The sequence below is a fragment of the Stenella coeruleoalba genome (assembly GCF_951394435.1).
Source record: "Stenella coeruleoalba genome assembly, chromosome: 10".
In the NCBI taxonomy this organism is placed as follows: domain Eukaryota; kingdom Metazoa; phylum Chordata; class Mammalia; order Artiodactyla; family Delphinidae; genus Stenella; species Stenella coeruleoalba.
In genome coordinates, this window is record NC_137156.1 from 23,069,345 (window position 1) to 23,096,652 (window position 27,308).

General features: G+C 47.5%; 2 protein-coding genes and 1 pseudogene across 6 annotated transcripts; 1 reads left to right on the forward strand and 2 right to left on the reverse strand.

Annotated features, from left to right (window-relative positions):
• Positions 1 to 1,403: 1,403 nt before the first annotated feature.
• On the reverse strand, positions 1,404 to 2,007 carry LOC307193328 (small ribosomal subunit protein uS14-like). The gene has a single exon (XM_079935167.1). The coding sequence runs from the start codon at positions 1,675 to 1,677 to the stop codon at positions 1,507 to 1,509; it is 171 nt and encodes a 56-aa protein (XP_079791293.1). The 5' UTR covers positions 1,678 to 2,007; the 3' UTR covers positions 1,404 to 1,506.
• Positions 2,008 to 8,403: 6,396 nt separating this feature from the next.
• Positions 8,404 to 14,195, reverse strand: LOC307193450 (BOLA class I histocompatibility antigen, alpha chain BL3-7-like; the record flags this gene model as incomplete). Of its 4 annotated transcripts, none has more annotated exons than XM_079935391.1 (9): positions 14,180 to 14,195; positions 12,257 to 12,338; positions 11,666 to 11,935; positions 11,189 to 11,464; positions 10,293 to 10,568; positions 10,064 to 10,174; positions 9,601 to 9,633; positions 9,424 to 9,460; positions 8,404 to 9,249 (listed from the first exon to the last, which is right to left on the reverse strand). In XM_079935391.1, the coding sequence occupies exons 2-9, from the start codon at positions 12,318 to 12,320 to the stop codon at positions 9,222 to 9,224; spliced, it is 1,095 nt and encodes a 364-aa protein (XP_079791517.1). In that variant the 5' UTR covers positions 12,321 to 12,338; positions 14,180 to 14,195. The 4 variants fall into 4 exon arrangements, with proteins under 4 accessions (XP_079791517.1, XP_079791518.1, XP_079791516.1 ...); XM_079935392.1 differs by having other exon boundaries at positions 9,413 to 9,460; XM_079935390.1 differs by lacking the exon at positions 8,404 to 9,249 and having other exon boundaries at positions 9,387 to 9,460.
• A 10,263-nt stretch (positions 14,196 to 24,458) lies between these two features.
• On the forward strand, positions 24,459 to 25,274 carry LOC307192389 (cysteine-rich protein 1-like; annotated as a pseudogene). The gene is made up of 2 exons: positions 24,459 to 24,492; positions 25,012 to 25,274. The product of its transcript is annotated as a cysteine-rich protein 1-like (transcript).
• Positions 25,275 to 27,308: the final 2,034 nt, after the last annotated feature.

The window sequence follows — 27,308 nt, forward strand, 5'->3', positions numbered from 1 at the left end:
GAGGCCCCACCTAGAGATGTTTTGCAACCTCTCCAGTTCCTCCTCCATGAGCTGTCTTCTGAGTTTCGATTCCTCTGGGTCACCCCCAGCCTGCATCCTTCTCAAGTTCCCATCACTTGCCCCCATGCTTGCTGGGATTTCCTTAATATGGAGGAGTAGTGAGCAGATACCGCTTGACCATTTAGGGAGGGGAGACCAGCCAATCCTTGGACACCTGGGGTCACTGATTTTATCTTACCTCCAGGTTCTTCCCTGTCCAGCCCCTCAGGACACAGTCCAAGGGCTCTTTAGAGGAGGGCACTGGGTCTGCGTTCTGTGGCCTCACCCTGCCCTCCCTGAGCCAGTTCCCTTGCTCACGGTGGTCACTGCCCTGTAGATTTGGACAAGGGGATGGTCACACTGATTTCCCCATAATCAGGTTGCTTGAGGGGAGAGGAAAAGAGCAGCAGAGCTTTGTGTTTGGCAAAGAGCAAAGGCAGAGCGTGGAACAGTGAAAGGGTGGCGTGTGCAGGCTCAGCTCCTTCTGTTGATGCCACCTCTTTGTGTCACTGGCGTGCTTGGGGACGCGGTTTCTCATCCACGAGCCTAATTCCCTTATCATTTGGCCTTCAGCCTGGGCATACAGGGATGGTTAGTCACCCTGCCCCACAGCGAGAGGCTCTGTCCATGCAGCACCCAGAGCGGGGGACCAGGCAGCTCTGTAGTTGCTCCTGTTCTCACCTGGGGCACCCCCGACCCCTCCCCACCCACCCCACCCTCTCTCTGAGAGAGGGACTTATTATATATAACCCAGGCACCCCAGAGCCACAGGCCTCCTCTCCTCTCCCTGACCTTGGCCTCTGACCCTCCCAAGGTCACAACCCCCTCCAGGGTCACCCCAGGCTCACCAGGGGGCGCAGGATGTGCACTGTGATTCCCGCTGTCTTCCACGTGACACTAGACCCGCTGCTCCTCTCCTTGGAGAACACTTATGGTCACGGAGGTCTGCTGGGCATGCCGGCACATGGGTTCCTCATCTGGAAACCAGGCCACTGAGATATTCTGGGGAAAAAAAGCCGAAAGCCCAGCATGTGAGGTTGACTGTGCCCTCCAAGTCCTGGCTGTGGGTCACGTTCACGGCTGGGGCCCCTGGGGGAGAAAGCACAGAGCCAGTGAAGCCCGGGGTCAAGCCCTGCTCCCTCTAAGGGAGACGGAGAGAACACGCTCCACCTCTGGCTGAGCCCTCGTCCACCCCAGACCTGCTCCAAGTCTGCTCTGCACCCTGGGGCCCCGTTCCCTTAGCTGGACAGGAGGAGGGGCTGGGATGGGGCCTCACTGTCTTGGATCCACGTGTTGATGCTGAGGAGAGAGTCTGCTTGGGTTTTGATTCCTACTTCCTGGCTTGACGGCCATTCCCCAAACTATTTTTTTTTTTGAAGTTTTAAAATTTTTATTTTATATACGAAGAGTTAGTATTGTTTCTGAGGAAGGTAGATATGCGTGATGACCCATTTAAGAAGTTCACACTTAGTCCAACTTAACGAAGCCGATGTCCTTCGAGTACTGGCGGAAACACTGGCGGCACATATTGAGGCCGTATTTCCGGATTAGACCGTGCCGGTTTGAGCAGACAGGGCAAGAACGAGAACCCTGGCCGAATTTTCTCGGATGGCTCCGGTAAAGCTGCTGGTGCCCCATGTTGCTTTCTCGGCTGCAACAAGGCAAAAGCCCCAAACTATTCTTGTGTCGGCTCCCAGGCTCACTGCTCTCACTTTAGCTTCTCTTCTTTATATCTGAATCACAGGCATGTATTTCCTTGAGTTTCTAAAAATTGTAGTGATTTTTTTTCAATTCAGCATTTCTGAGGGCTTTCAGTAAGAAGAATTCTATGTTATTCTAAGAATTCTTAGAAAGAATTATTTCAAAAATCCAAGAAAATCATACTTGCATGAAGGACAACACCCATAGAGAAGTGGGCAGCTCATAAGTGTGCAGTGGATTTTCACCAAGTGAACACTGGGGTAAACAACACTCACAAGTAACCTTTCCAGCATCCCAAGAAACCCTCTTGCATCCTATTCAGTCATAAAGGAACCTGCCCATCCCACCCCTCAGAGTAATCATTATCTTGATTTTTAACGCCATACATAGGTGAGTTCTGCCAGTTTCTGATTGGAAAGAATTATGCAGTGGATGCCCCCCTGTGTCTGGCTCTCTCACTCAACATTATGTCACCGGGTCTCACCCCTATTGCTGTGTGTGGTTGTAATTTATTTACTCTCGTGGTGTTCCATTATAGGAATAGACCACATTTCTCGTCCTCTACTGTTCATGGGCATTTGTGTTATATCCAGATTTTACAAATCGAGCCGCTGTGAATAATATTTTCATATGTTTGGCACACATATGCATGCATATTTATTGACTATATAACTAAGAGTGGAAATGCTGGTGAGTGAATGTTTGGTTACCACCAAAAACGTTTTCAAAGTATTTGAATCAATTTACTCTCCCACTAGCAATATATGAGAGATAATTAGCCCAAATTCTTGCCAGCAACTGATTTGGCGTGGTTTTTTCATTTTAACAACTCTGGGCAGTGTTCAGCGATGTCATATTACGGTTAATTTGAATTCCCCCTCTGACTAAAAATGTTGAGCAATTTTTCATGAATTTATTTGCCATGTAAATATCCTCGATAGGAAGGTGGACTGGACTACTTGTTAATGACTGAATGGGACTCTAGTCATGTGTCAGCATCTTTTAACTGTTATGGTCCTTCTGCTCTAAGGGATCTGTGGTCAAAGACAGGGGCTATCTGAGTGATAAAAGCATCTTTGGGGTGCTAGGGCGATGACTCTTGGCTGAAAGGTCCTAGAAGCTTCAGGATGGGGTCTGGTCACCAGAAAAGCAAGCCATGATCAGAGGGTTGGAACTTGCAGCCTCACTCCCTGACCTCTGGGGAGAGGGGGGCTGGAGGATGAGGTCAATCAGTAATGGTCAATGATTTAATCAATCATGGCTACATCATGAAACTTCATTACAAACCCTAAAATGACAGAATTTGGAGACCTTCCAAATTGGTGAACACATCCACATGCTGGGAGAGTAGCACACTTCAACTCCACGGTGACTGAGGCTCCTACACTCGGGACCTTTCCAGACCTCGACTTAGGTACCTCTTCATCTGGCTGCTCACTTGTGTCATTTACTATAGACTGTAATGGTAAGCATAGCATTTTCCTGAGTTCTATGACTTGTTCTACCAAATTATCAGTCTTGGGGGGAACCCCTAGCTTTGTAGTCAAGTCAGACAGAAGTGCAGGTAACACAGGGACTTGAGGCTTGCAACTTGCTTCTGAAGTAAAGGAAGTCTGCGGGACTGAGCCCTGAAACCTGTGGGGTCTGATGCTAATTCCAGGTAGCTCGTGTCAGAATTGAGTTGAATTGTAGGACACCCAGTTGGCGTCTGAGAATCAGAAAATTGGTTGCGTGAAGGAAAAAATCCCTCACCAGCTCACAAAGAAATTCAGAGTAAGAGTAGTAAGCAAGTAAATCTCTACCTTGGATGTCATTTATTAGTCACTTGTTCTTTCAACCAAACCCGAGTGCCTACAATGTACCAGATCCAGTTCTAGTCTCAGATCTTTGCTCTAAGAATTGAAATTTGACATTCTTTTTCCATCCCTCACCACCCCCTTACCTGATTAGGACAATTCCTAGATTAGGAGAATTCCACACTAAAAGAGTCTTGGTAGGAGGCAGAGACCACCTTCCTCCATAAAAGAGGAAAACCCACTTTCCCAAACATTCTTGCAGGTGGACACAGCATGGAGCTCAGGCCTCACCACTCAGGAGACCACATTTCAGGCTCTACTCAGGATGTGGTGACACAGAGAGGCTGGGACTGAGCAGAATGCATTTGGCAAGGCTGGTGTGAGTGGGAGTTACACAACCTCCAGCTGTCAGCAACCGCAGTGACAGCCGTCCTCGCCGCAGGGTCCACGTCCAGCATGCGGGGCTCACTGTGTGAGCAGTGACATCTGTGCCCAGCAACAGGGGCGAATGTTCCTATGTGGGACCTGGCCTAGGGTGGACGCTGTGGGTTCTGTTCCCGTGGAGCCTCAAGCCTGGTTCTGTAGCCTTCCCAAAATGATATGAGCCCCCATATCATATATATATGGTACTTTAGGCCTAAATTAGAAAAATTTTAGATCCTATTGTTTGTTCCAAGAGTGAGTGAGAACTCAGTCTGGAGAATAACTTCAGAGAGCACGGATTTCATTAGGCTGAACTGTGAACCACTTCCTAAGTCTTCCACCCGACTATACCCCATAGTAGAGAGAACTACATGTATTTCCCAACATCACATCTCATAATTGACAATATAGGTTCTCCCTTTTCTTTCTGAAAAAAAAAAAACAAAACACTTTTAAATGTGGATTTAAGACCCTTCTCTGGCCACTCTCTGTCGCTGACCTTGGTGGTTCCCAAAGTGGCTGAGCATCAGGATTGCTTGTGGGGCTTCTTCCAAAATGCTCAGGCCTCTCCCCAGGACCACCTTCTCAGAGTATTAGGCACAAGATCAAGGAAAAGCTTATTCAGCAAGTCCTATGCGTAAGGCTGATGCACAGCCATGTGGGAATCCTGGTCTACGAACGTTCTTGCTACTAAAAGTGTGATCTGGGGACTTCCCTGGTGGTCCAGTGGTAAAGAATCTGCCTTCCAATGCAGGGCACTCAGGTTCAATCCCTGGTCGGGGAACTAAGACCCCACGTGCGGCGGAGCAACTAAGCCCGCATGCCACAACTAGAGAGACACCTGCACGCTGCAACAAAGAGCCCACGAGGGGCTTCCCTGGTGGCGCAGTGGTTGAGAATCTGCCTGCCAATGCAGGGGACACGGGTTCGAGACCTGGTCTGGGAAGATCCCACATGCCACGGAGCAACTAAGCCCTTGCGCCACAGCTACTGAGCCTGCGCGTCTGGAGGTTATGCTCCACAACAAGAGAAGGCCGCGACAGTGAGAGGCCCGCACACCACGATGAAGAGTGGCCCCCGCTCGCCGCAACTAGAGAAAGCCCTCGCACAGAAACGAAGACCCAACACAGCCCCAGATAAATAAATAAAAAGATATCAATTCTCTAAAAAAAAAAAAAAAAAAGAGCCCACGAACACCAACGAAAGATCCTGCATGCTCAGCAAAGATCCCACATGCCACAACTAAGACCCGATGCAGACAAAAATAATAAATAAATAAATAAATTTTTTAAAAAGTGTGATCTGAAGACCAGCAGCATCAACACCAACCTTGTTCTAAACCCAGAATTTCATGCTTTCTGACTTCCTGAATCTTAAAAAGATGTCCAGGGCTTTCCTGTACAAAGCAAAGATCAGACTCCCGGGTCTCTGTGCCGTCTAGACACAGTGTCAGAACCACGCAGTCTGCTCAGCTGTGTGATCTGATCCGATTGCATAGCGCTGGGGGGGTCCAGGGTTCAGTCCTTGTCCTTCCTCTTCTACAGCCATCACTCCCTCCCTTGGAGACCTCATCAGTTCTCAAGGCTTTAAATATCATGATGTGGCATCGCCTCCCAAATCTATTTCTCCAGCCCAGAGATTGCTCTTAAACTCCAGACTCATTTGTCCAACTGCCAATCCAACTACCTGGCTTGTATTTCTAACAAAATCTCAGCTCCAACATCTCTTAAACCAAATGCCCATAATACCCCCTCTCCCCCAAAATTTGCTCCTTCGTCTTCCCCATCTCTGGTGAGAGTAATGCCATCTTTTTACTTACATAGTCCAAACTTTAGGGTGCCCTCCTTAACTCCTCTTTCTCATACCCCAGATTTAATCCTTTAGCAAATGCTGTAAAATCCACCTTCAGGACGTGTCCAGAATCTAATTACTTCCCATTACATCCACTGCTCACACCCAAGTCGAAGCAACGGCCATCTCCAGCCTGGACACTGCACTAGTTTCCCACTGCTTCCCTATGGCTTCACTCCCTCCTTGCCTCACAGTTCTGTTCTTAGCACAGCAGCCAAAGTGATGCTTTTAAAGGTGAAGTCCAATGGAATATACTCAGCCATAAAAAAGAATGAAGTAATGTCATTTTCAGCAGCATGGATGGCCCTAGAGATTATCATACTAAGTGAAGTAAGTGAGACAGAGGAAGACAAATATCATATGATATCACTCAAATGTGGAATCTAATTTTTTTAAAAAGGTACAAATAAACTTATTTACAAAACAGAAACAGACTTAACAGATATTGAAAAAAACTTATGGTAACCAAAGGGGAAACGTGGAGGGGAGGGATAAATCAGGAGGTTGGGATGAACACACACACACTACTATGTATAAGACAGATAACCAACAAGGACCTACTGTATAGCAAAGGGAACTCTACTCAGTATTCTGTGATAACCTATATGAGAAAAGAAACTAAAAAAGAACAAATATATGTATAACTGAATCACTTTGCTATACACCTGAAAGTAACACAACATTGTAAACCAACTATACAATAAAATTTAAATATTAAAAAAAAATAGGGACTTCCCTGTTGGCGCAGTGATTACGAATCCGCCTGCCAGTGCAGGGGACACAGTTCGATCCCTGGTCCGGGAAGATCCCACATGCCACGGAGCAACTGAGCCTGTGCGCCACAACTATTGCGCCTGCACTCTAGAGTCCATGAGCCACAACTACTGGGCCCACACTCCGCAACTACTGAAGCCCACGCGCCTAGAGCCCATGCACTGCAATGAAGGGTAGTACCTGCTAGCCACAACTAGAGAAAACCAGCACGCCGCAACGAAGACCCAACTCAGCGTAAATAAATAAATAAATAAGAGAGATAAAACCTATTAAAAATAAAGAAAGAAGTCATACCATGTCCCTCTTCTGCTCAAAACAATCTTATAACGCCCATCCCACTCAGAGCAAAAGTCGAAACCCTCCCAGCATCCTCCAGGCCTTACATGGTCTGGCTGTACCTCTGATCGCATCTCAATTAATCTCTGCTCCTGCCATACTGGCCTCCTCACTTTAACTGGGACACACAGACATGCTTCTGCCCTGGTGCATTTGCCTGGAGGTTCCCTCTGCCTGGAAAGAACCTCCTCCAGACATCCTCAGGGATAATTCCTCATGTCCTTCAAATCTTTCCTCAAAGGTCACCTTCCCAGTGAGGCCCACCCTGACCGCCCTAGTAAAACACCCATTTTCCCTGTCCCCATACTCACACTCTGAATCACCTTCTCCACTGCATCTTTTCCATTGTACGTATCCCCTAGTAACAGAACACTTTCCTTATTTACTATGCTGATAGCACATAGTCTCTCTCTTCCCACTAGAATACATGCTCCACAAGGCCAGCAATTTTTCTGTTTTAACTTCAGTGAAGTTTCCTAGATGCAAAACATTGTGTCATGTATCTGGCACACAACCGGTATCAGCTGAGTGAATGTTCAATGTAGAGCACCTCCCTATTCTAGAGACAGCATCTTTACTAATGTGACCTAAGGCCAAACGCTGTTTTGTGGCAGCTACAGCACAACATCTACTCACATTGACGTCAGTGCTGCCGGTGTTTTTCTCACAAGTGCTGTTCTCCCCTTCTCCCCAACCAACCCTCCTCCACACTGCCTCACACAAGTATATTTTTCTTTTCAGAAAACAATGATCCTTGACTTATGAGTCCTATTTTCCAACCAAATATAAACCTAAATTAGACTCTGCTTTATAAGTCCATGTGTTTGTACTGGAGCCAGCACTGGGATTACTAGAGCTAAGGGCAGGGAGAGTGGGTAGGCGAGCAGAGCAGAATTCCGACAGGAACTTACCTAAGACGAGACATTATGGTTTCCCGCCTTTCTGCTAATTCCAGAATCTGGATCCTTTGAGAAGGTTGGGGGAAATATGGAAAGAACAATCAAACCCTAGACAAAGGGCAAGAGCTGGATGAATCTGAAAATCCACCTCTGGACACCACAGACTCTCCTGTGTGCAGGGGCAGCCTTGGGCCTTGTGGGGACCACGACAGGCCAAACGACTCCTCCAGCTGTCAGAGGTGGGGGACACCCAGAGGAGAATAAAACACAAACTCAGGCAAGAACCTCTAAAGAAACAAAGAAACAACAAATAACACCCAAAAGATAGGGGCTGAGGACTGGACACAGGCCTGAGCCGAGGCTCACCTGGTGACTTCTTCTGAGATCACAGCTGCTGGTGGGACAAGGTTCTACTGAAGGGACAAGGACAAAAGAGCTGAGAAGATGTGACCAGGAGTGACCACCTCAAAGCCCACGATGCGGTGAGCATGGAGTGGGCACAGGCCGCGTCCACGCTCAGCTCCTCACAGCCTCCTCCTGTCCCGCCTGCAGCAGACTCAGCACAGCAAGCACATGGAATCTGGAAGGGTCTCCGTGCTTCCATTTATTTCCTCTCAAACTTCAGGAATCCTCACCTTTATTATCCCATCAACCCCTCATGGCATAAATAGCAAAAAACAAATTCATATCCTGATTTTTTTTAAGGCACAACATGAGTATATTTTAATACACAACCAAAAACAAAACACCATAGTAAACTGATGGCAGTAAAACATGGTATTTCATTTACATTGCATGACAAATTGTTAACATCCTTAGTCATAAATTAGTTCTTAGAAGCCAGTAACAAAGACGTTGATAATGCCAAGGGAAATGAATTTAAAAAAAAAACCAGAAGGAAACGAAATAACAGAAGTAACTAGTAATGATTAAGCATATATGAAGATGACTAAGCTGAACAATAACAGAAGGAAGCCATTTCTTTGTAATGTCATATTACCAAAGATTAAATATCTAACATTTGTACAGTTTTAGGAAAAAGACCCAAACAACCAAACACTGGGGGACAAGACCGATGAGGACCCATCTATATAGTAGGGGGAGAGCTGTAGTTTGGATCCTGATTTTCAATAGGATATGAAAGACATTACTTTTCAGCGCAAAATGAAGTTAAGACAAAGATGGAGACGGCCCAGCCCCGCCTCTGTTCGGTCAGGAAAGGCCATCAGGGAAGAGAACACAGGCCAGTGTGGGGAGGGGTCGTGGTGGGCAGTGGTGGGCCAGGCTCCCCACCTCTTCATTTTATGCTAACAGGAACACAGACACATTCAGATGACGTTTGCAGAAAGTCAGAAGATCTTGAAGTCACAATGCAGGGGTGGGATGCGGAATCCTGCATCACTTAGTCCCCACAAGGCAGCTGTCTCAAACTATAGAAGAAAATAATCATGAACAAATTCAGGGCAGTCACGTAAGTGCTGACCTTCTGACAGCCCCCCACCTGCTCAAATGTCCCACTCAAAGAATCCCCGTCTCCCAGGGCATCCCCTCTGCCCCATCCCCCGTCCTAATCTAGACCCTCCAGAGCCTCACCCTTAGGATACCTGAGAGACACATCAGAGCCTTGGGCACGGTCACTGCCTAGCGGAGAACAAAACCAGGATGTGGTCAGAACACACAGGAGAGAAACTAGAGAAGGAACTTTAGGAGGGTGAGCCCCCCATGGCCTCCTCTCTGCACCCTCACAAGGGTCTCAGGAATCACAGCCCCTCCACACTTACTTGCAGCCTGAGCGTAGCTCCCTCCTTTTTCACCTGTAAGAAGAAAACATCACGTGAGAGGCCAGGGAGAAGACTGAGTTGTGAGATCCTAGAGGAACCCCCTAGTCCTGGACCACAGAGAACTTTCCAGAACTGTTGACCAAAATCCATGATAGGATCAGGAACATGAAGAAAGGAGATGTGCGGGGACTGGATCAACTTCTTCCCTCCTGGGGGTCTGTCAGCAGGAACATTCCCTCTCTGACCTTCAAGTGCTGGTAACCTGGTCCCCAACTGGAATTATGAAGGTGAAAAACGTGTCTTTCATTTCCACACATGCTTTACAAAAGGGTAAGTGCCAGTCTGCACACTGACAAGCAATGTCTCTGAATGGTGCTGCCCAATACACACGCAGGCAAGCTTCCACCTGGGCTTGAACCCCCCAGTGACACAAGAAAACTCAGATCCTTCCCCCCTTCCCTACCTGAGTGCTTCTTCCTCCAGATCACAGCTCCAGCCACCACGGCTCCAGTGACCACCAAGAGAACCAGGCCAACAATGAGGCCCATGATAGGGATGGTGGGCTGAGGAGGTTCTGTGGAGGAAAGGGAAGGGGCCCTGACCTCAGGCACGAATCCCGACCTTGCTGAACGTGTCCAGAAGGGCTCCTGCTTTATCTGAGAGGAAGCTCCACCCCACATGTCCCTCCTTACCCCATCTCAGGGTGAGGGGCTCCTGAAGCCCCTCGTGCTGCACGTGGCACGTGTATCTCTGCTCCTCTCCAGAAGGCACCACCAGGGCCGCCCACTTCTGGAAGGTTCTGTCCCCTGAAGGCCTGGTCTCCACAAGCTCCATGTCCTGGGTCTGATCCTCCCCATCACGCTGCCAGGTCAGTGAGATCTCCTTAGGGTAGAAGCCCAGGGCCCAGCACCTCAGGGTGACCTCACGATCAGAGATGGGGTGGTGGGTCACGTGTGTCTTTGGAGGGTCTGAGGAGGAAGAATCAGAAAATTCACACTTAGTGTTACCTTCATGGGCCACTGAAGCAACATCATGTGACCATCCTGAGAATGAACAGCACAACAGGTTTGAAAAGAAGCAGCAAAAACACCAGACACCAGCCTGGACTCCGGGGTCTGGGAAGATCTCCCAGTCCTTGGAAAGTTCTAGAATAAGGATGAAAGCCAAGGTAGGAGGCTCCATGTAAAGGGGAGAATACAGAGCAATGATCCTGACTTTGGTGGAGGCTGAATGCCTCAGAAAAGCTGGAGTCAGGCCTCCTAAGATGTTCTTAGGCTGAGAACAGGCTTGAGAGAGAAAGTCATGGTTCACAAGATGGGGGTCAGGGTCAAAGGGCGCCGCTGGTCAGTTATTTCAGGAATGGCTTCCTGCTTCTTCCCCAAAGAGATTGGATTCCTTCACTGTCTTTCAGAGAAGTGAGGCCACCGGCGAGTCACTGTCTTGTACCGAATATGAAAACCTGGGCGGATTCCTCCCTCTCCCGACAAGAAGTTGGGGCGGTGTTCCCACAGGGACCCCATTTCCTCCCCTTGTGGGAAGCCAGTTCCAGCCCGAGGGGACACCAGGGAGGCCCCGCGGCCCCTCGTACCTGCGCGCTGCAGCGTGTCCTTCCCGGTCTCCAGGTATTTGAGGAGCCACTCCACGCAGGTGCCCTCCAGGTAGTTCCTGTAGAGCTCCGCAACACCGGCCGCCTCCCACTTGCCCTTGGTGATCTGAGCCGCCGCGTCGGCCGCGGTCCAGGAGCGCAGGTCCTCGTTCAGGGCGATGTAATCGGCGCCGTCGTAGGCGTACTGTGTGTACCCGCGGAGGAGGCGACGGTCCGGCCCCACGTCGCAGCCGTACATCCCCTGGAGGGTGTGAGACCCTGACCCCGCCCCGACCGGCCGCAGCGATTAAACCCAAACCGAAAATGAAACCGGGTAAAGTCCCGCCGTTTCCTCCCGAGTCGCGGGGCCGGGCGGGTCCCGCAATGTTGGGGTGACCCTCGGACCCGGAGACTCGGGGCGACGCCGGCCCGTCCCTGGGGATGGGGGTCGTGACCCGGACCCGGGCCCGCGTCGCTCACCGGCCTCGGTCTGGTTGTAGTAGCCGCGCAGGGTGTTCAGGTCCACTCGGTAAATCTGTGCTCTTTCCTTGGAGATCCGCGTCTCCTCTTCCCAGTACTCCGGCCCCTCCTGCTCCACCCACGGCGCCCGCGGCTCACACCTCGGATTCGGGGCGTCGCCGTCGAACCGCACGAACTGCGTGTCGTCCACGTAGCCGACGGCGATGATGCGGGGCTCCCCGCGGCCGGGCCGGGACACCCCGGTGAAGAAATACCTCAGGGAGTGGGAGTCTGGGGGCGGGAAGGGGTGAGACCCGGTCCGACCCTCCTCCCGGCGCGGGTCCCCGGGTCCCAGGTGACGGGGCCGGCAGGGGGGAGGGGGCGAGGGGCTCGTGAGACGGAAAAGGTGTGGAGGTCGGAGAAGGGCCGGCACCTCGCGGGGAGAGAAGAGGGGGCGGGAAGCAAGGGAGGGTGAGGCGGGGACCGGGGTGAGGGGGCGGGTCTGGACCTGGGGCGGAGGCGTGGCTCCTTCCCTGGGAGTCCTGACCCCCGACCCCCGGGGTCTCCTCGCTCCTCCCCGCAGAGGCCGTTCCCTCCCGGCCCCGCACTCACCCGCCCAGGTCTCGGTCAGAGCCAGGGCCCCGGAGAGAAGCAGGAGGAGGGTTCGCGGTGCCATGACCCACCACCTCGGCGTCTGAGGAGAAACAGTGCGGCGGGTCGGTGGAGACTTTATAACCGAGAACCGCGGGGACGCTTCTAGAAACCGGACACGCAATGGGAGTGAGAAGTGGGGTCGCGTCACGAGTGTCCAGGCAGGAGGGCCCGACACTGGTTGTGAGAGAAAAGGTGAAACTCCGGGAGACTGGGAATCCCCCCCGCGGAGCGTCCCCGCCCCAGAGACCGCCTGACACCCTGAGAGCCTGAGAGCCTGCCCCTCCCGGGACCTGGGACTCTGCCTGATCCCTCCCCTCCTGCACCGAGAGCTCTTTGTCACAGTGTCTCCCTGAGTCCTGGCCCAGGGACTGTGTAGTCAGCGATTTTCACAACATTGTGGTCAGAATATTTATACAGTCTTACAAACTAGTGACGACCCCCCAGATAATTTTATGTGGATACTTCTGTCGGTACTTTCCAAAGTAGAAATAATAAAGTTTAAAATTTTAAATTAATTTATTTAGAATAATATTAATAACCCATGATTTAATATGAAAAATAACTACTTCCCAAAATAAACACGGTAGTGGGAAAAGTGGAGCTTTTCAGATTTTTATATTTTTGCAAGTCTCTCTGTTTCTTGTCTGTCTCATTAAAAGACCCCTGGATGTTCATGTTTGCTTCTTCAATGAATCTGTTCTTTTGATTGAAGTCTATGAAAATAAATAGGCCCACACAGATGTAGTAGTATTTTCAAAAACCTTTTCAGACAGTCATGGATGTTAGTCTTTGATACAAAACGAAAACTACACAAGTGGTAGTTTCTCAAAGGTTATTTTCAAAGTGGACCTGAAACAATATTATTAACTATTTCCTATTCTGTTACGTTAAACTCCATAACCCTATTTTGCACATTGAATGTCTCTTGGACTAAGGTAAGATTTTAAAGAAGTAATACGTTGTTTCACTAAGTTATATAGATCTTCCAGTGTCATTCATTCTTTCAAGTAAACATTGTATTCCATGAAGAAGAGGGTAGTTCAGGTCACACAAATTATTTTCCTTGGGACATAGTACTTTGGAATGTAGCAGAAGGGCTTGATGGGTACTTCCCATGTCATCTTAGAAGGTACTTTTAAAATGTGGATTTAAGGCAGTTCCCTGGCCATCCAGTGGTTAGGACTCAGAGCTGTCACTAACATGGCCTGGGGTCAAGGGTTCAATCCCTGTTCAGGGAACTAAGATCCCACATGCTGTGGGGCGTGGCCCCAAAAAAGGAAAAAGTGGATCTAAGGATAATTTAGGAAACAAAAGAATTTTAATGTATTTTTTAAAGTTTTTTTTTAATGAGGTATAGTTGGTTTACAATGTTGTGTTTATTTCTGTTATACAGCAAAGAGATTCAGCTATACATGTGTATATACATTCTTTTTCATTTTCTTTTCCATTATAGCTTATTAAGGGAAGATAAAAATTTGTAATGTATCAACCAGAATGTTTTAAAGCAAACCTGCTTTTTTTTTCTGCAAGTAAGTTGTGGTGAAAATAATTATATTGCAGTTTGCTACAGTAGTCTCCATCACTGCTAAGTTATACCTCAAAGCAAATGTCAACATAATGGAAAGTCAAATAATATCTTAGTAATGCTATGAAAGTAGGTTTCACCTCATGGATCTCATGAAAAGGTCTCAGTGACTTCAAGGGTTCCACAGATCACACTCTGAGAACTGCTGTTCGAATAAACCTGGGAAAATCTCCTAACTGACCCTTGCCTTTGCCTCCTCTTCGTTTTGGAGAATCCCTCTCCCTGAGCTGGACTCCCTGCTTCCCCACACTTAGCTGAGGGCCCTGCCCCCGGGGCTCCTCTAGGAGAGAACTTACCCCTTGGAATTGATCCCAGAGAGTGTCCTCAGTCCAGGAAGGGAGGTAGCGGGACAGGTGTTTCCCTTTTGGACCTGGAAACAGTTTGTGCCTGAAGGTACCATACCCACTCATAACCTAGTTTGGTTTTGTTACACACCAGCTAAGTATGTATTCATATCCCAGACAGAAATCTGACATCATCTCTAAGAGAAATAATATTGACCCTTTCATGGGTCCATTATATCTGACTTGAGGCCCAGAAAACATGAAGAGCAGTCCTGTCCAATAGAATGTTCTATGGTGAAGGAATTGTTCTATATCTGTACTGTCAAAATCAGGTAGCCACTAGCTACGGGTCGCTATTTAGCACCTCAAAAGTGGCTACTGTGCTGAGCACCTTAATGTTATTTAGTTTAAATAACATTAAATATGTGGCTAGTAGCTAGCCTATTGGGCATTGCATATCTATAATGTTCTTAATTTCCAGTCTCTTCCCCCAAAAAGATACTGTGTGACTCATAAGTTGATGCATATTAAAATAACCTACATATGGAAATCATGGATTTGTCTATGTGGGTCTTAGATATATCCTTAAAATGCAGCATGCGCAGAAAGTTTCATTAACATGTATTTTAAAAACTAGAGTGTTCAGACATTAAGGACACCGTGGTTTATCACCTTAAGGTCATATGTGTTCAAGACTGCCCATTGCTGGGCTAATTCTTGTCTTTATAAGCTTGAGCTCTTGCTGTTCTTTTCATTAACCTGGTAAATATAAGCAGACACTGAAGTCTTCACTTAGCCCAAGAGAAAGTATTCACTGAACACAGCATATATCAAATACCTTGCAGGACCTGTACATACTTGTGAAATGATAAAGCAGGAGATGTAAACCTTAGAATCCACCAGCTTAGAATTCTTTACTGACTGCTCCTGCTATTCGTTCCCCCCAAATTAAATCAATTCTGTTTCCCTTCACCCTTGGACCCCTCTCTCCTAGACATAAAAATACTTGAATTTTCTACATTTGGGGAATGAAGAGTTGTATGACCCAAAGGTGAAAAACCACTAAAAAATCATAAATTTTCTTTATGTCAACTAGACATTCACAAAGATACTAACACATGCCCCTATCAAGCTCAAAGACAAAAACATTGACAAGCAGGTAGCAATGTTTTTCAGCCAAAGACCACCAGGAGAACATCTGTGGGCAAACAAGTTGGATTTATTACTGGATGCAGCGAGGGAGATGACACACCATCGGGGACCACAGTGTCTTAGTGTGAGGTGTTAGAACATATACAGGATGTGGGGTCTGGTTGGGTGATTTGGAGGAGGGTGTATGGAGGAGGGGCTCACTCTAGATTGGGTGTTGTCAGGAAGTGGGGCCAATTCTGTGACTGGGCATGTCAGTGAATCTGCCCTGTAAGGAGGAAAGACTAGAGTGAGGATGCAGCTGTGATTGGAAAGAAGCCGTGGTTGCTGGTATCAGCACAGGGAGAGGTTTGATACATTGTGAGGTGCATAGTGCCGCCTCGTTTGGTCTGTGCTTGGACAAAATGATGTTGTGGTCTTGGTTTGTCTCACTGTGTCATGGTCTCAGGTGTCCTTGTCTGATGTTGATGTTCTGTGAGGTGACATATGTCCAACAGGAGAAGAACACGGCTGCGTGGTGAGCACCAGCCCAGCTTCTGGCAACGCTGAGGCCTAAGGTAAACGTCAGACCAGCTTCTGATGTTGGAGGCTGCTTTGTCCTTCCTGAATTCAGTGTTTAAAATAACTAAATCCCAAACAAAACATAATTAAAGTGTATTAGAAAACAATTTGCAAAATAAGAACTGCAAATGTCAAACAAATATATAACAAATAAATGTAAAGAAAAATGCAAATCTGGAATAAGAAATGGGAATAAGTTAAAATCTATCATCTTGGCAAAGATAATAGTATGAGGAGAGTATTGACAGGAATTTAGGGAGAATATACTGTCATAAAGATTGATGGGATTGAAAACTGGTCCAAAACTTTTAAAGGTCACTATGCAGAACGTCTCAATTTCAGTATATTTACATTAAAAAAATTTATTTATTTTGTATTGGTGTATAGGTAATTTACAATGTTGCGGGGCGTTTTGTTTTTTTAGGTGTACAGCAACTTGACTCACTTATGGATAGACATATATATGTCCTTTTTTGGGTTCTCTTCCCATATAGGTTATTATAGAGTGTTGAGTAGGGTTCCTTGTGCTATACAGTGGGTCCTTGTTGATTATTTTATAAATAGTAGTGTGTATATGTTCATCTCAACCTGCTCATTTTTCCCTGCCCACCACCTTTCCCTTTTGGTAACCGTAAGTTTCTTTTCTAAGTCTGTGAGGCTGTTTCTCTTTTGTAAAGAAGTTCATTTGTATCCATTTTTAGATTCCACCTGTAAGTGATATCATAGGATACTTGTCTTTTCCAGTTTCGCTTCCTTCCTTGTGGCTGGAAATGGCATTATTTCATCCTTTTTATGGCTGAGTAATATTCCATTGTGTATATGTATCCTATCTTCATTATGCATTCATCTGTCCTTATACACTTAGGTTGCTTCCATGTCTTGGCTATTGTACATAGTGCTGCCATGATCGTTGGGGTGCCCGTGTCTTTTAAAACCACGGTTTTCTCCGGATCTAGGCCCAGGATTGGGATTGCTGGGTCACATGGTACTTGTATGTTTACTTTTTTAATCAACCGCCATACTGTTCTCCCTAGTGGATGTACCGATTTACATTCCCACCAACAGTGTAGGAGGGTTGCCTTCAATATGCTTACATTATGACATAGAAATTTCTCTTTCAGAAATTTATCCTGCGAAGATAATCACACATGTTCTCAAAAATATATATTCAAGGATGTTCTTGAATTGTGGTTTATAAAAGCAAAGAATGGAAACAAGCTAAATGCTATAGTCATTGTAATGATGGTAACTATGAATAGAGGAACACTTAATAAGAATTAAAGCAATAATGCCATGTGATTTACATAGTGGGTCAAATTTATTCCTCAAAGCAAACCCATGAGGGGACTTCCCTGGTGGTCCAGAGGCTAAGACTCCAAGCTCCTAATGCAGGGGGCCCGGGCTTGAACCCTGGTCAGGGAACTAGATCCTGCGTGCCACAATGAAGACCTGGTGCAGCCAATAAATTAATTAATTAATTAATTAAAACAAAAAGCAAACCCATGAGGCACCCAACATGTGATGCCTTTGTACAGACACAGAGAGAGAGACTCAGAGAGAGGAGACACAGAAGTGGAGACTCAGAGAGGTTAAGGAGTGTATATGTCAAGGCCACTTTCAATCAGAATCTGGAGACACTGGAGAAAAAATGAAGAACAACAGTTAGGACCTGGGTGATGTGCAACAGGCACTGTGGTGAGGGAGATGGACAGAAATGACAAAGATAAATGTAAATCACTACTGAGCTAAGTGCTGTGAGGAAGAAGTTCATGATATCATGAAAGTAGATAACCAAGAGACCTGACAGCTCCCCTACCACTGTTAGCAATAATATTTGAAAGATGTAAAAGATATATGGTATATAAAACAAAACAGAATTCTATACAATTATATAAAATCATAGAACCAAAAAAGGGCTCTTTGAAATTAAAAATAATGTCATAGAAGTGTATAATTCAGTAGATGAATTGAAAAAGTACAGTCATACCCACAGTAAGTAATAGGAATAGAAAAGTAATGGCAAGGAGGAGAGAAGACCTATAAGAATATTCCTCTATCAATCAAGAGATTCCAGCGAGTAAGCAATACAAGTTTCAAAAATAAGGGAGAGTAGGAAATAATAAAAAAAAATTTTCAAGAAAACCTCTCGGAGTTTACAGACAAAAATTTACATCTGAAATGGCCTAAGCAAACTCTTAACTGCAGTAGATGAAAACAGACAGATGCTAAGAAACATCACAGTGAAATTGCAGAAAGGATGGAAAAGAAGAGAGACCTTGAAAACTTCAAGAGGCAAAAAACATGGGCCTGGAGGCTAGAAGACAGTGAAGCAATGCCTTCCGAATTCTAAGGAAAAAAATCAGTATTTCCAACACAGAGTTCTATATTGAGTCAAGATGAGAGTAAGTCCTAGGGTAGCCTAAGACATATCAGAGTTACAATGTTTTCCTTTCCATGTTCCCTTCTTCAGGATACTGTTAGACAAACTGCGGGGGAAATGATGGAGAAAACCAACAGCAGGGAAACATGGGATCCAGGCAACAGGGAAGCCTTGTAAAATTATACAGTAGGAGAGAGAGGCAGAGGGCTGCCCAGAATGAGGAGAAGGAGATCCGGGACGTCAGCCCTGCCCCAGGTGTGCAGGGAACCAGTCTCCGTGTGGCAGCACGGAGGGCTGTGGGAGAGTCTGTGCAAAGAAGTGAAGTTGGTGGAATATCCGATGTGCTTGAATGTATTCAGAAAGACTCAGATTCTGCACAGAGTTTTAGAATGATTTAAAATGAGTACAATATGGGGCTTCCCTGGTGGTGAAGTGGTTAAGAATCCGCCTGCCAGTGCAGGGGACAAGGGTTTGAGCCCTGGTCTGGGAAGATCCCACGTGCTGTGGAGCAACTAAGCCCGTGAGCCACAACTACTGAGCCCGCCTGCTGCAACCACTGAAGCCCGCGCACCTAGAGCCCATGCTCCGCAACAAGAGAAGCCACTGCAATGAGAAGCCCGCGCACCGCAACAAAGAGTCGCCCCGCTCGCTGCAATTAGAGAAAGCCCGCATGCAGCAATGAAGACCCAAAGCAGGCAAATAAACTAAAAAAAAAAAAAAAAAAAAAAAAAAGAGTACAACCAAAGTAAGATATTATTTATTCCAGCGAAATCTTAAATATCCATTCAAGAAAAGTAATCATAGTCTATTAAATGCTCACTTGTGACTATCGTTTCCGTCATCATCATAAGGCAAATACTGCACAGCGAGCTAATCAAACTTACAAAACTGACAGATGTATAATTATAAGTTATAACTATTTTGGGAAGACAGGGGTGTGTGAAAGAAAAACCAATTAACTAAAGATGATACATAAAACTGAAAGCAAAGGAGTATTAAAGGTATGCATTTTAGAGACATAGAAGAAACAATTAGAGAATCAGCTTAAGAACTAAAAGAGCATCTCTCTGAGATTCAAGAGAAGGGGGACATGGAAGATTGGGGACATCGGTCTAGATATCAAGTCTTGTAGAAGTATTTTACTTTTTAAAACTATGTGCACATATCCATTAGCTAAAAATAAAAAGACAACCTAGTAGATGAGACAATGGCCTTTGGCCTTAGGAATTTTTCTGTTAAGAAGAGTCATAGAAATGGAGCAGCAGTTGGAAGGAAGCTGTACACAGAGTGGTGGATGTTTATGGGAGAATTTTGTTTTGATTTATTTATTTTTGTTTGATTAATTTTAATGGGAGGAATTGCAGCATGTTTGTAGGCAGGGATGAAGGAGCAATAGAGAGTGGGAAACTGATGACACAGGGGAGGATGGAGTCGGATCCTGTACCCACGCTGAGGGGCAGGCGTAGACAGTAGGGGACCATCCATCATCACTGGTGGGAAGGTGAGATACAGGTGCAGATGTGGGAATAGTGGAGGAGGAGGATGTAATTCTCACCCGAGTGCTTTTTTTTTCTGAGTGAGGGGTCTGAGGGGAAAGGAGGAAATGAGAAATCGCCCTCTCAGGGGTGTGAGGGTGAGCTGACTGGGAAATGGCGTCTGCAGAGTGCAGGGTGGGGGCCACTGAGGTCTGGGCTGTTCAGCTTAGAGAAATTTCCAGCTCTTGGGCAACAACAGGAGGATGTATAAGAAACGAAAGAAAAATGCAACAAAATATCTGCAAATGTGAGGATTACATTCTTTTTCCTTTGTCATTTATCACTTTTGACACTTTATTACTTGCCTTACAGTGAACATACATTATATCCTATATTATACGTTACACATATACATCATGATAAGAATTCAAAAGCTTTGCTTAAATTTTTAAAAGGAAGGCAAGTGGGCAGAAAAAGTGAAGAGCTGTGGGCACAGAGCTGGACGTGCCGGGCTCCGTGCCTGAGCTCTGGGCAGTGAACTCACACAGCCTTTTCTCCTTTTCTCAGGACCGTGTTTTCTTTGGAGGCCAAGCAGGATTTTTCCCTTCTTTTTTCAGGGTGGTCACTTATTAGGACCTTGTCACCTCTTTGATGCTTTTAAGATGGTTTTTATATTTTACATGGCATTTTCAGCTATTTTCAGTGAGCAGAATTCTCCCTACAATCCAGCCCATCTTCTCCAGTAATGGAATTTCTGTGGCAGAATAGCTCAGTTAAAAGACTTTGGGTGCCAAAGTAGAGAATGTGTGTCCTAATGCACGATCTTAAGAGGATCTGTCAGGTGTTTTACAAGTGCAAGGGATTTTAATGTAATTTTTGAAAGCATATTTACCTACACAGAAGGGGACTGAAAAGGTACTCAGGGGTATACAAAATAAATAATTCATGTTCTCCCTCTCGTCCCCCATTTGCCCAAGTCCTCTACTTGGAAACCACTGCGGTTGGCAATTTCTCATTTTCCTTCTCCCCAAATATATCTCTGCATTAATGAATACTGTTATGTCAGTAAAAGAGCTCAGGCCACAGACTGGGAGAAATTATTTGCAAATTCACATATCTGATGAAGGACTTGTTTTAGAATACACATAGAACGCTTAAACTCAATAATATGAAAACAATTTAAAAATGAAGGAAAATCTGAACACACACCTCTTCAGGAAGATCTATCCATGGAACTGCATATGAAAAGATGCTCAACATCATATATTATTAGGAAATGTAAATTTTAAAAAATGATGTATCATCACACCTATTAGAATAGCTAGAATGCAAGAACTGGTGATACCAAGTGTTGTCCAGAATGCGGAGCGACAGAAACCCTCACTCACTGGGGCAGGAATACGAAGCAGCACAGCCCCTAGAAATGATGGTCAGCAGTTTCTTATAAAGCTGCACATAGACCCTCCATCCAGTCTACTGAGCGCTCTAGTCCTCATGCAACTCATCTGAAAACTTATATATGCACAAACCCCGGCACACCAAAGTTTATAGCAGAGCGCCCCTCAAGTGTGGGCTGCACGTAGTGACTTCCTTCTAAAGGCTGCAGTACGGAAAGTAGGGAAGTAAAAATAAAAGTTCACAAGGAGAAACCTGGGAAATGTACCTTAGCTGGGTGATGAGGTGAACTTATTACTGATTATCAAGGGGAGAGTATACACCCTTGTTGTGTGGAGAATGTCACTTCATCTCTGTCGTCTTCTTCCCCAAAATACTTTGCCCCAGTCAACCAACTGGAATAGAGGGACATTCTACAGTATCCCTGAGCAGTACTCGAAAACATCAAGGTCATCAAACATAAGGGACCTCTGAGAGACTGTCACAGCCACAGGAGCCTGAAGGAGACATGATTGGGACTTAACACAATGTGTCTTTGATAGGATCGTAGATCAGGAAAAGGAAAAACTAATGAAGTCCAAATAAGTTCTGGAGTTTATTAATAATGTATCAACATTGCTTCATTAGCTGTGACAAATGTATGATGGTGATATAAGATATTACCACAGGGAGACTGAGCGTGGGATTTACAGGAACTCTCTACTAACTCTGCTACTGTTTTTGTGAATCTCAAACTACACTAAAATGAAAAAAAAAAAAAAGAATATCTGCCAGAAACGAACAGGGAGTGAAATAATAATCAACTTTGAGTTTTCCAGAGTGTTTTCATCAATGAGCTGGAGAGATGGGTTGTGGAGAGGAAAGATGGAAACCTCAGACACAAGGCAGGGCTCCAGGGCTCTCCTCCCCTCTAATCCCCGCCGCATCCCCGAGCCCGACCCCAGAGCTGCTCAGGCAGCATCTTCATCCCCTGATTGCTGACCAGCCTCCAGGGCAGCCATCTCTGTCGGACTCAGACCACAGCCCATCCTCTCCCTTCACTGTGCTGAATAGGAGAGGGCGGAGTGGTGGCGCCCCCGTGTGGCCACAGTTGCTGATGACAGGCGACCTGAGCTCCCCTTTGACCCCCTTACAAAACACCTGCCCAGGGTTTCCTTGGGCTCCCAGTAAGTGGGTCAGTGCTACACACAGAAGTTGGAGTTCATCCAGTGTCAAGTTCAAAGTCTGAACTGTTACTCAGAATACATGCTGACACGGACCTTTTTCTCCCCATCAAACTACCAAGGAAGGACTAAGGCCTCAGGGAGGCAGATTTCGAGGCCATTAACAGCTGGTTCCCAAGTCCAGGGTGGACCCCACAAACAGACTGGGTGTCCTCAGTCTCCAGGGGTGGGACCTTGAACCCCAAGTCCTTGTCACTTCTTGCAGCTGCTGACAGGGTTATAGACTCTTCCTCTAGGGAATCAACTCTGGAGCCTCCATCCCTAGAATGGGGTAGAAGGGGGGAGGGGCAGGGGGAGGGGGAGCCGGAGGGGAAGGAGATCCCCTAAGATATCTGCCTATGAAGATGGGGAGGCTCCTGGAGAAGTGAGGAGAGGAAGGAAACAGTGACATTAGGGGACGGAGGCCAACAGGAGCGGAGGGGGAGGAACGAGAGAGGAGGGGGCAGGGCGGCTCACTCAGTGGACACGGGTGCGGGGAGGGTGGGGTCTGTGTGGGGAGAGGCTCAGGGGCTTCTGGCCTGGGCGCTGGTAGAGGCTCTGTTTTTCACCTGGATGATAAGTACACAGGTGCCAGCTCTCTATTTTGCTGGTAAACTGTGCTTATGTTTTCGGTGTTTTCCTGTCCTTACAGGTATGGTATAACTCAAATACACCTGGAAGAAAGAGAAAAAAGGAGAGAGGGGAGGTGGTTAAAGGAATTCCTCTCTTCCAGAGAAATAACCTCACCCCCAGTCCTCACTCCACCCCACACACACATGGTGCTGGGGGGCAGCAGGGAGACTCAAGGAAGGGAGAGTCCATCCCAGCTCACAGCCCGGGGCTACCTGGACATCGTCTCCCTGTGAGCTAAGACAGCGGTGACCACCGTGCCAAAAAGACTGGCTAAAGACCTTTAGAAAAAGACGGGCCCAGCTGGTGGAGGTGGAGAGCAGAGGACAGGAGAGCAGAGGACAGGACATGGAGTGGAGCCTGGAGACCACAGTGGGACAAGGAGATCAGCCATGAGTCTGGGCCGGGGGTCCCCCTAACATTTCCCTGAGACACAAAAACGACCTCCCCCCTCCCCAGACCTACAGGACCCAGGCATCCCAACACCGTACCCAAGGACACCAAGCATGGCCCCTCCTGTCCAGGCATGAAATCCGCCACTGTTTGAAGCCTCAAGGGTCCTCTCCGCTCCTCCCCAGTCCCGAGAGCCCGGGACACCCCAGTGTCCTGTCTCTTCTTCCCCTCCGTGGACCTAATAATAGACAGGGACCTGCTGTCTGGATCCCTCCAGCCACTTCCCAACCTGAATTTAAAGGCCCTGTGGTCCTGGACTCAGATCTAATTTCTGGCGCTGATGCTGACCCAGGACTTCGGGGTCAGGGGTCAGGGGAGGCTCCCCAGGGCCCCACAGGCTGCAGCTGAGCCAGGCTTCCAGCTGAACAGAATCAGCTGATTCTGGACATAAAACTGCGACCTGGAGGAGACACATCAGCCACACGGAGGAGTGAAAAGCTGCCTTTGTCTCTCCCCCCTTCCATCCACAACCAGGAAACATCCACGACACACCACAGGTGACTCTGCCCAACACACCAGGACTCCGGAGAATGCCACCCAGTGTGCATGGAAAGGTGGGTGGACTGGGACACAGAGACGAGGCTGAACCGAGGGAAGACCAGAGGCGGAGCCTGCGATCCTGTTCTCCACCTGCGGCCACTGAGCTGGAAGCCACAGAACACCCAGTAGCAGCCGCAACAGGACACAGGAATCCAGCCTTCCAGCCTCAGCAGTGCCCAGGGCCCCAGGTAACCAGGCAGCAGCAGAAGTGGGTCCTGGGGCCCCAGCCACCAGCCCCTGAGACGCCCATGACTTTGGCCCCTCCAGCCACCCACTGGCAGCAGCAGAGCCGGAGAACCTTACAGCACGGGACATGGCAGAGGTGCCTGCACCACCCCAGCTACCCACGTCCCCCTCTTCCCCCGTGGTTCAGGGGATCCCGGACACGAGGGAAGAGCCCACTATCCCAGGTCACAGGCAGTGATGCCAGTGGCACAGGCAGCAACAAGGCAGCAAAATCCCTGGAGGCACAAGAAGCAATAAGAGGGCACGGGACCACACCCCTGATGGGGGGTGGAAAGTGCCAACTCTCCCAAGCAGGTAACGCAGGTAGTAGAACCCCAAACCTGTGCTCTAGCGCCACCTCCTGGAAGAGAAGCGAAAAGCCTCTGCTCTCTAATTTGTTGAATGGTTAGAATGAAGCAGAAAAGTGCTCCCCACTTCATCAGTGCTGGCAGAGGAACAGCACAGCAAGCACACGAAGAACCACAGTAACACTGCATCACGAAAAGTAAAGGACAGTTCTCCAGAAACCAAACTTAAGGTCATGGAATACTGTGACATAACTGATAGAGATTTCAAAACAGCTCATGAGGAAACGCCACAAGCGACAAGAAAATTCAGAAAGGCAGTATAACGAGCTCAGGCATACTATGAACGAACAGAAGGAATACTTTACCAAAGAGATTGAAACGCTAAGCAAAACTACATAATTTCAATGTACTTATGTGGTGCACTTTCTTTAAATTGATACCTAAATATTTTATCCTGATGCTATTATAAATTGAATTTAAACGTATTCATTTTCCGAGTCCCGCGCTCCGGTGTGCTCCCGCCCAGCCACCTGCCCCGGACCCGGCGCCACCGTGCCCAAGTGCCCCAAGTGTGACAAGGAGGTGTACTTGGCTGAGCGGGTGACCTCCTGGGGAAGGACTGGCATGGCCTTGCCTGAAGTGTGAGAAATGTGGAAAGACGGTGACCTCGGGGGGAGGGGACACACTGAGCATGAAGGCAAGCCCTACTGCAACCAACCCTGCTACTGGGCCATGTTCGGACCCAGAGGCTTTGGGCGCGGTGGAGCGGAGAGTCACACTTTCAAGTAAATCCAGGTTTTGGAGACCCCATCCCCGGCTGCCCCCAGGGCCGCGGCCCTCTAGGTCGATGGCGGGTCTTCTCCACAGGCACCTGGGGCTGTCCTGTAGACCCCCATGCCCTCAATAAACCCGTACACTTGGAAGAAAACAAAAGAAAACACATTCATTCATTTTCCTAATTTTATATTTCTGGCACAGAACTCTTAAAATCCTTCGAATTTCCTAAGTGATGAGAGCCACAGAGGTGTGTTTTGTTATGTTAAAGCTTGGCTTTTGGACTGAACCTAAGGATGGGGGCTGGTTACCAGGAGAAGCAACCATGTTAATAGGCAGTTGGAACTTCCGGTACCACCGCATCCCCCACGTCCTGGGAGCCGAGAGGGGCTGGCGGTTTCACCTACTGCAATGGTCCATGATGTAATCAATCGTGCCTGTTTAATGAAGCCTCCATAACACCGCAAAATGATGAGGTTCAGAGAGCCTCCACGCTGGTGAATACACGGGGAGAGTGTCCCAATCGGAGAGGACACGGAAGCTCCACGCCCTTCCCACACACTTGCCCTTTGTGTCTCCTCCGTCTGGCTGTTCCAGAGTTACACCCAGTAGTCTAGTAAGGAAAGTGTTCCTGTGAGTTCCGTGAGCCGCTCTAGCAAATTAATCAAACCCGAGTGGGGGATCATTAGAACATCCAATCTGTAGCCAGTCGGTCAGAAACACAGGTGACAACCTGGACTCGAGACTGGCATCTTAAGGAGGGGGCGGGCGTGCAGGACTGAGCACTAACCTGTGGGGTCTGACGGTGCCCGCGGTACAGTCAGAGTTGAGTGAATGGGGTCGCAGGGGAAATCCAAAGATGGGAATATTGTAATCTGATGATCGCAATATTAATGGTAAGGAAAGAAGGACGGGAGGGTGGGAGAAAAAGCCTGGGTCTTGCCTGCGATCATCTGTCTCCTGCTACACAGAATGGCCAGCCTGGGAGAGATGGGAGAGCTCCAGAAAAGAGAAGGAAACAATAGTTTTACCCACCGTCATCTTACACCTTCCCCCAAGGAGCTGAAATAGACACTGTTTGATTTCACCCCTCCCTTCCTAGAGTTTTAGACAAAGTTTCAACTAAGTAATTGGTGTGGACCTGTGCAGGTGTACCGCGTCTTATTGCATTCTGAAGATACTGCATTTTTTACTAATTGAAGGTTTGTGCCAACCCTGCAGTGAGCAAGTCATCAGCGCCACTTTTCCAACAGCATTTGCTCACTTCATGTCTCTGTGTGTTGGGCTGCACCCCGCAGGCCTACAAGGCCTGTGCTTGCCCAGCTTCAAGACAGAAGAAAGGCTCAGAGTCAGCAACAAAGGCATCAGTGGTGTAATGGATGGGGAAGCTTACACATCTGAAGCAAGATCCTGGAGCGACACCCCACCGTGTGCGGGGGGCCAGGGGGTATATTACCAGTTATAGGGGAATTGACATCAGGTGGGCTTATCAGTTACCAGGGAAACCAGTAGAGGGCACACCCCTCACATCCTCCCTGATAAGAACAATCACTAGCTAGGGCTGGGGGCAAGTATGTAGCAGGTCAGTCATGTGGGTAGCGTGTAGTTGTGAAGCAGGCCTTGGTCAGACAGGGGATGTACAAGAGAACAGCCATCCTGAGTGGCCTGACCATACACTGTATCAGAGTTTGGTAATTCTCACAATATTTCAAACTTTTCATTATTATTATATTTATTATGCTGGTCTGTGATCAGTGATCTTTGATGTTATTATTGTAATTGTTTGAGGGCACCAGGAACCACTCCCATAGAAGACAACAAACTTATGGATAAATCTGTGTGTGTTCTGACTGCTCCACCGACCAGACGTTCCCTCATCTCTCTCCCTCTCCTCAGGCCGCCCGATTCCCTGAGACACAACAACATGGAAATTAAGCCAATTAAAAACCGTGCAATGGCTTCTAAATGATCAAGTGAAAGGAGAGTAGCATATGTTTCACTTTAAATCAAAAGCTAGGAATGATTAAGCTTAGTGAGGAAGGCATGTCA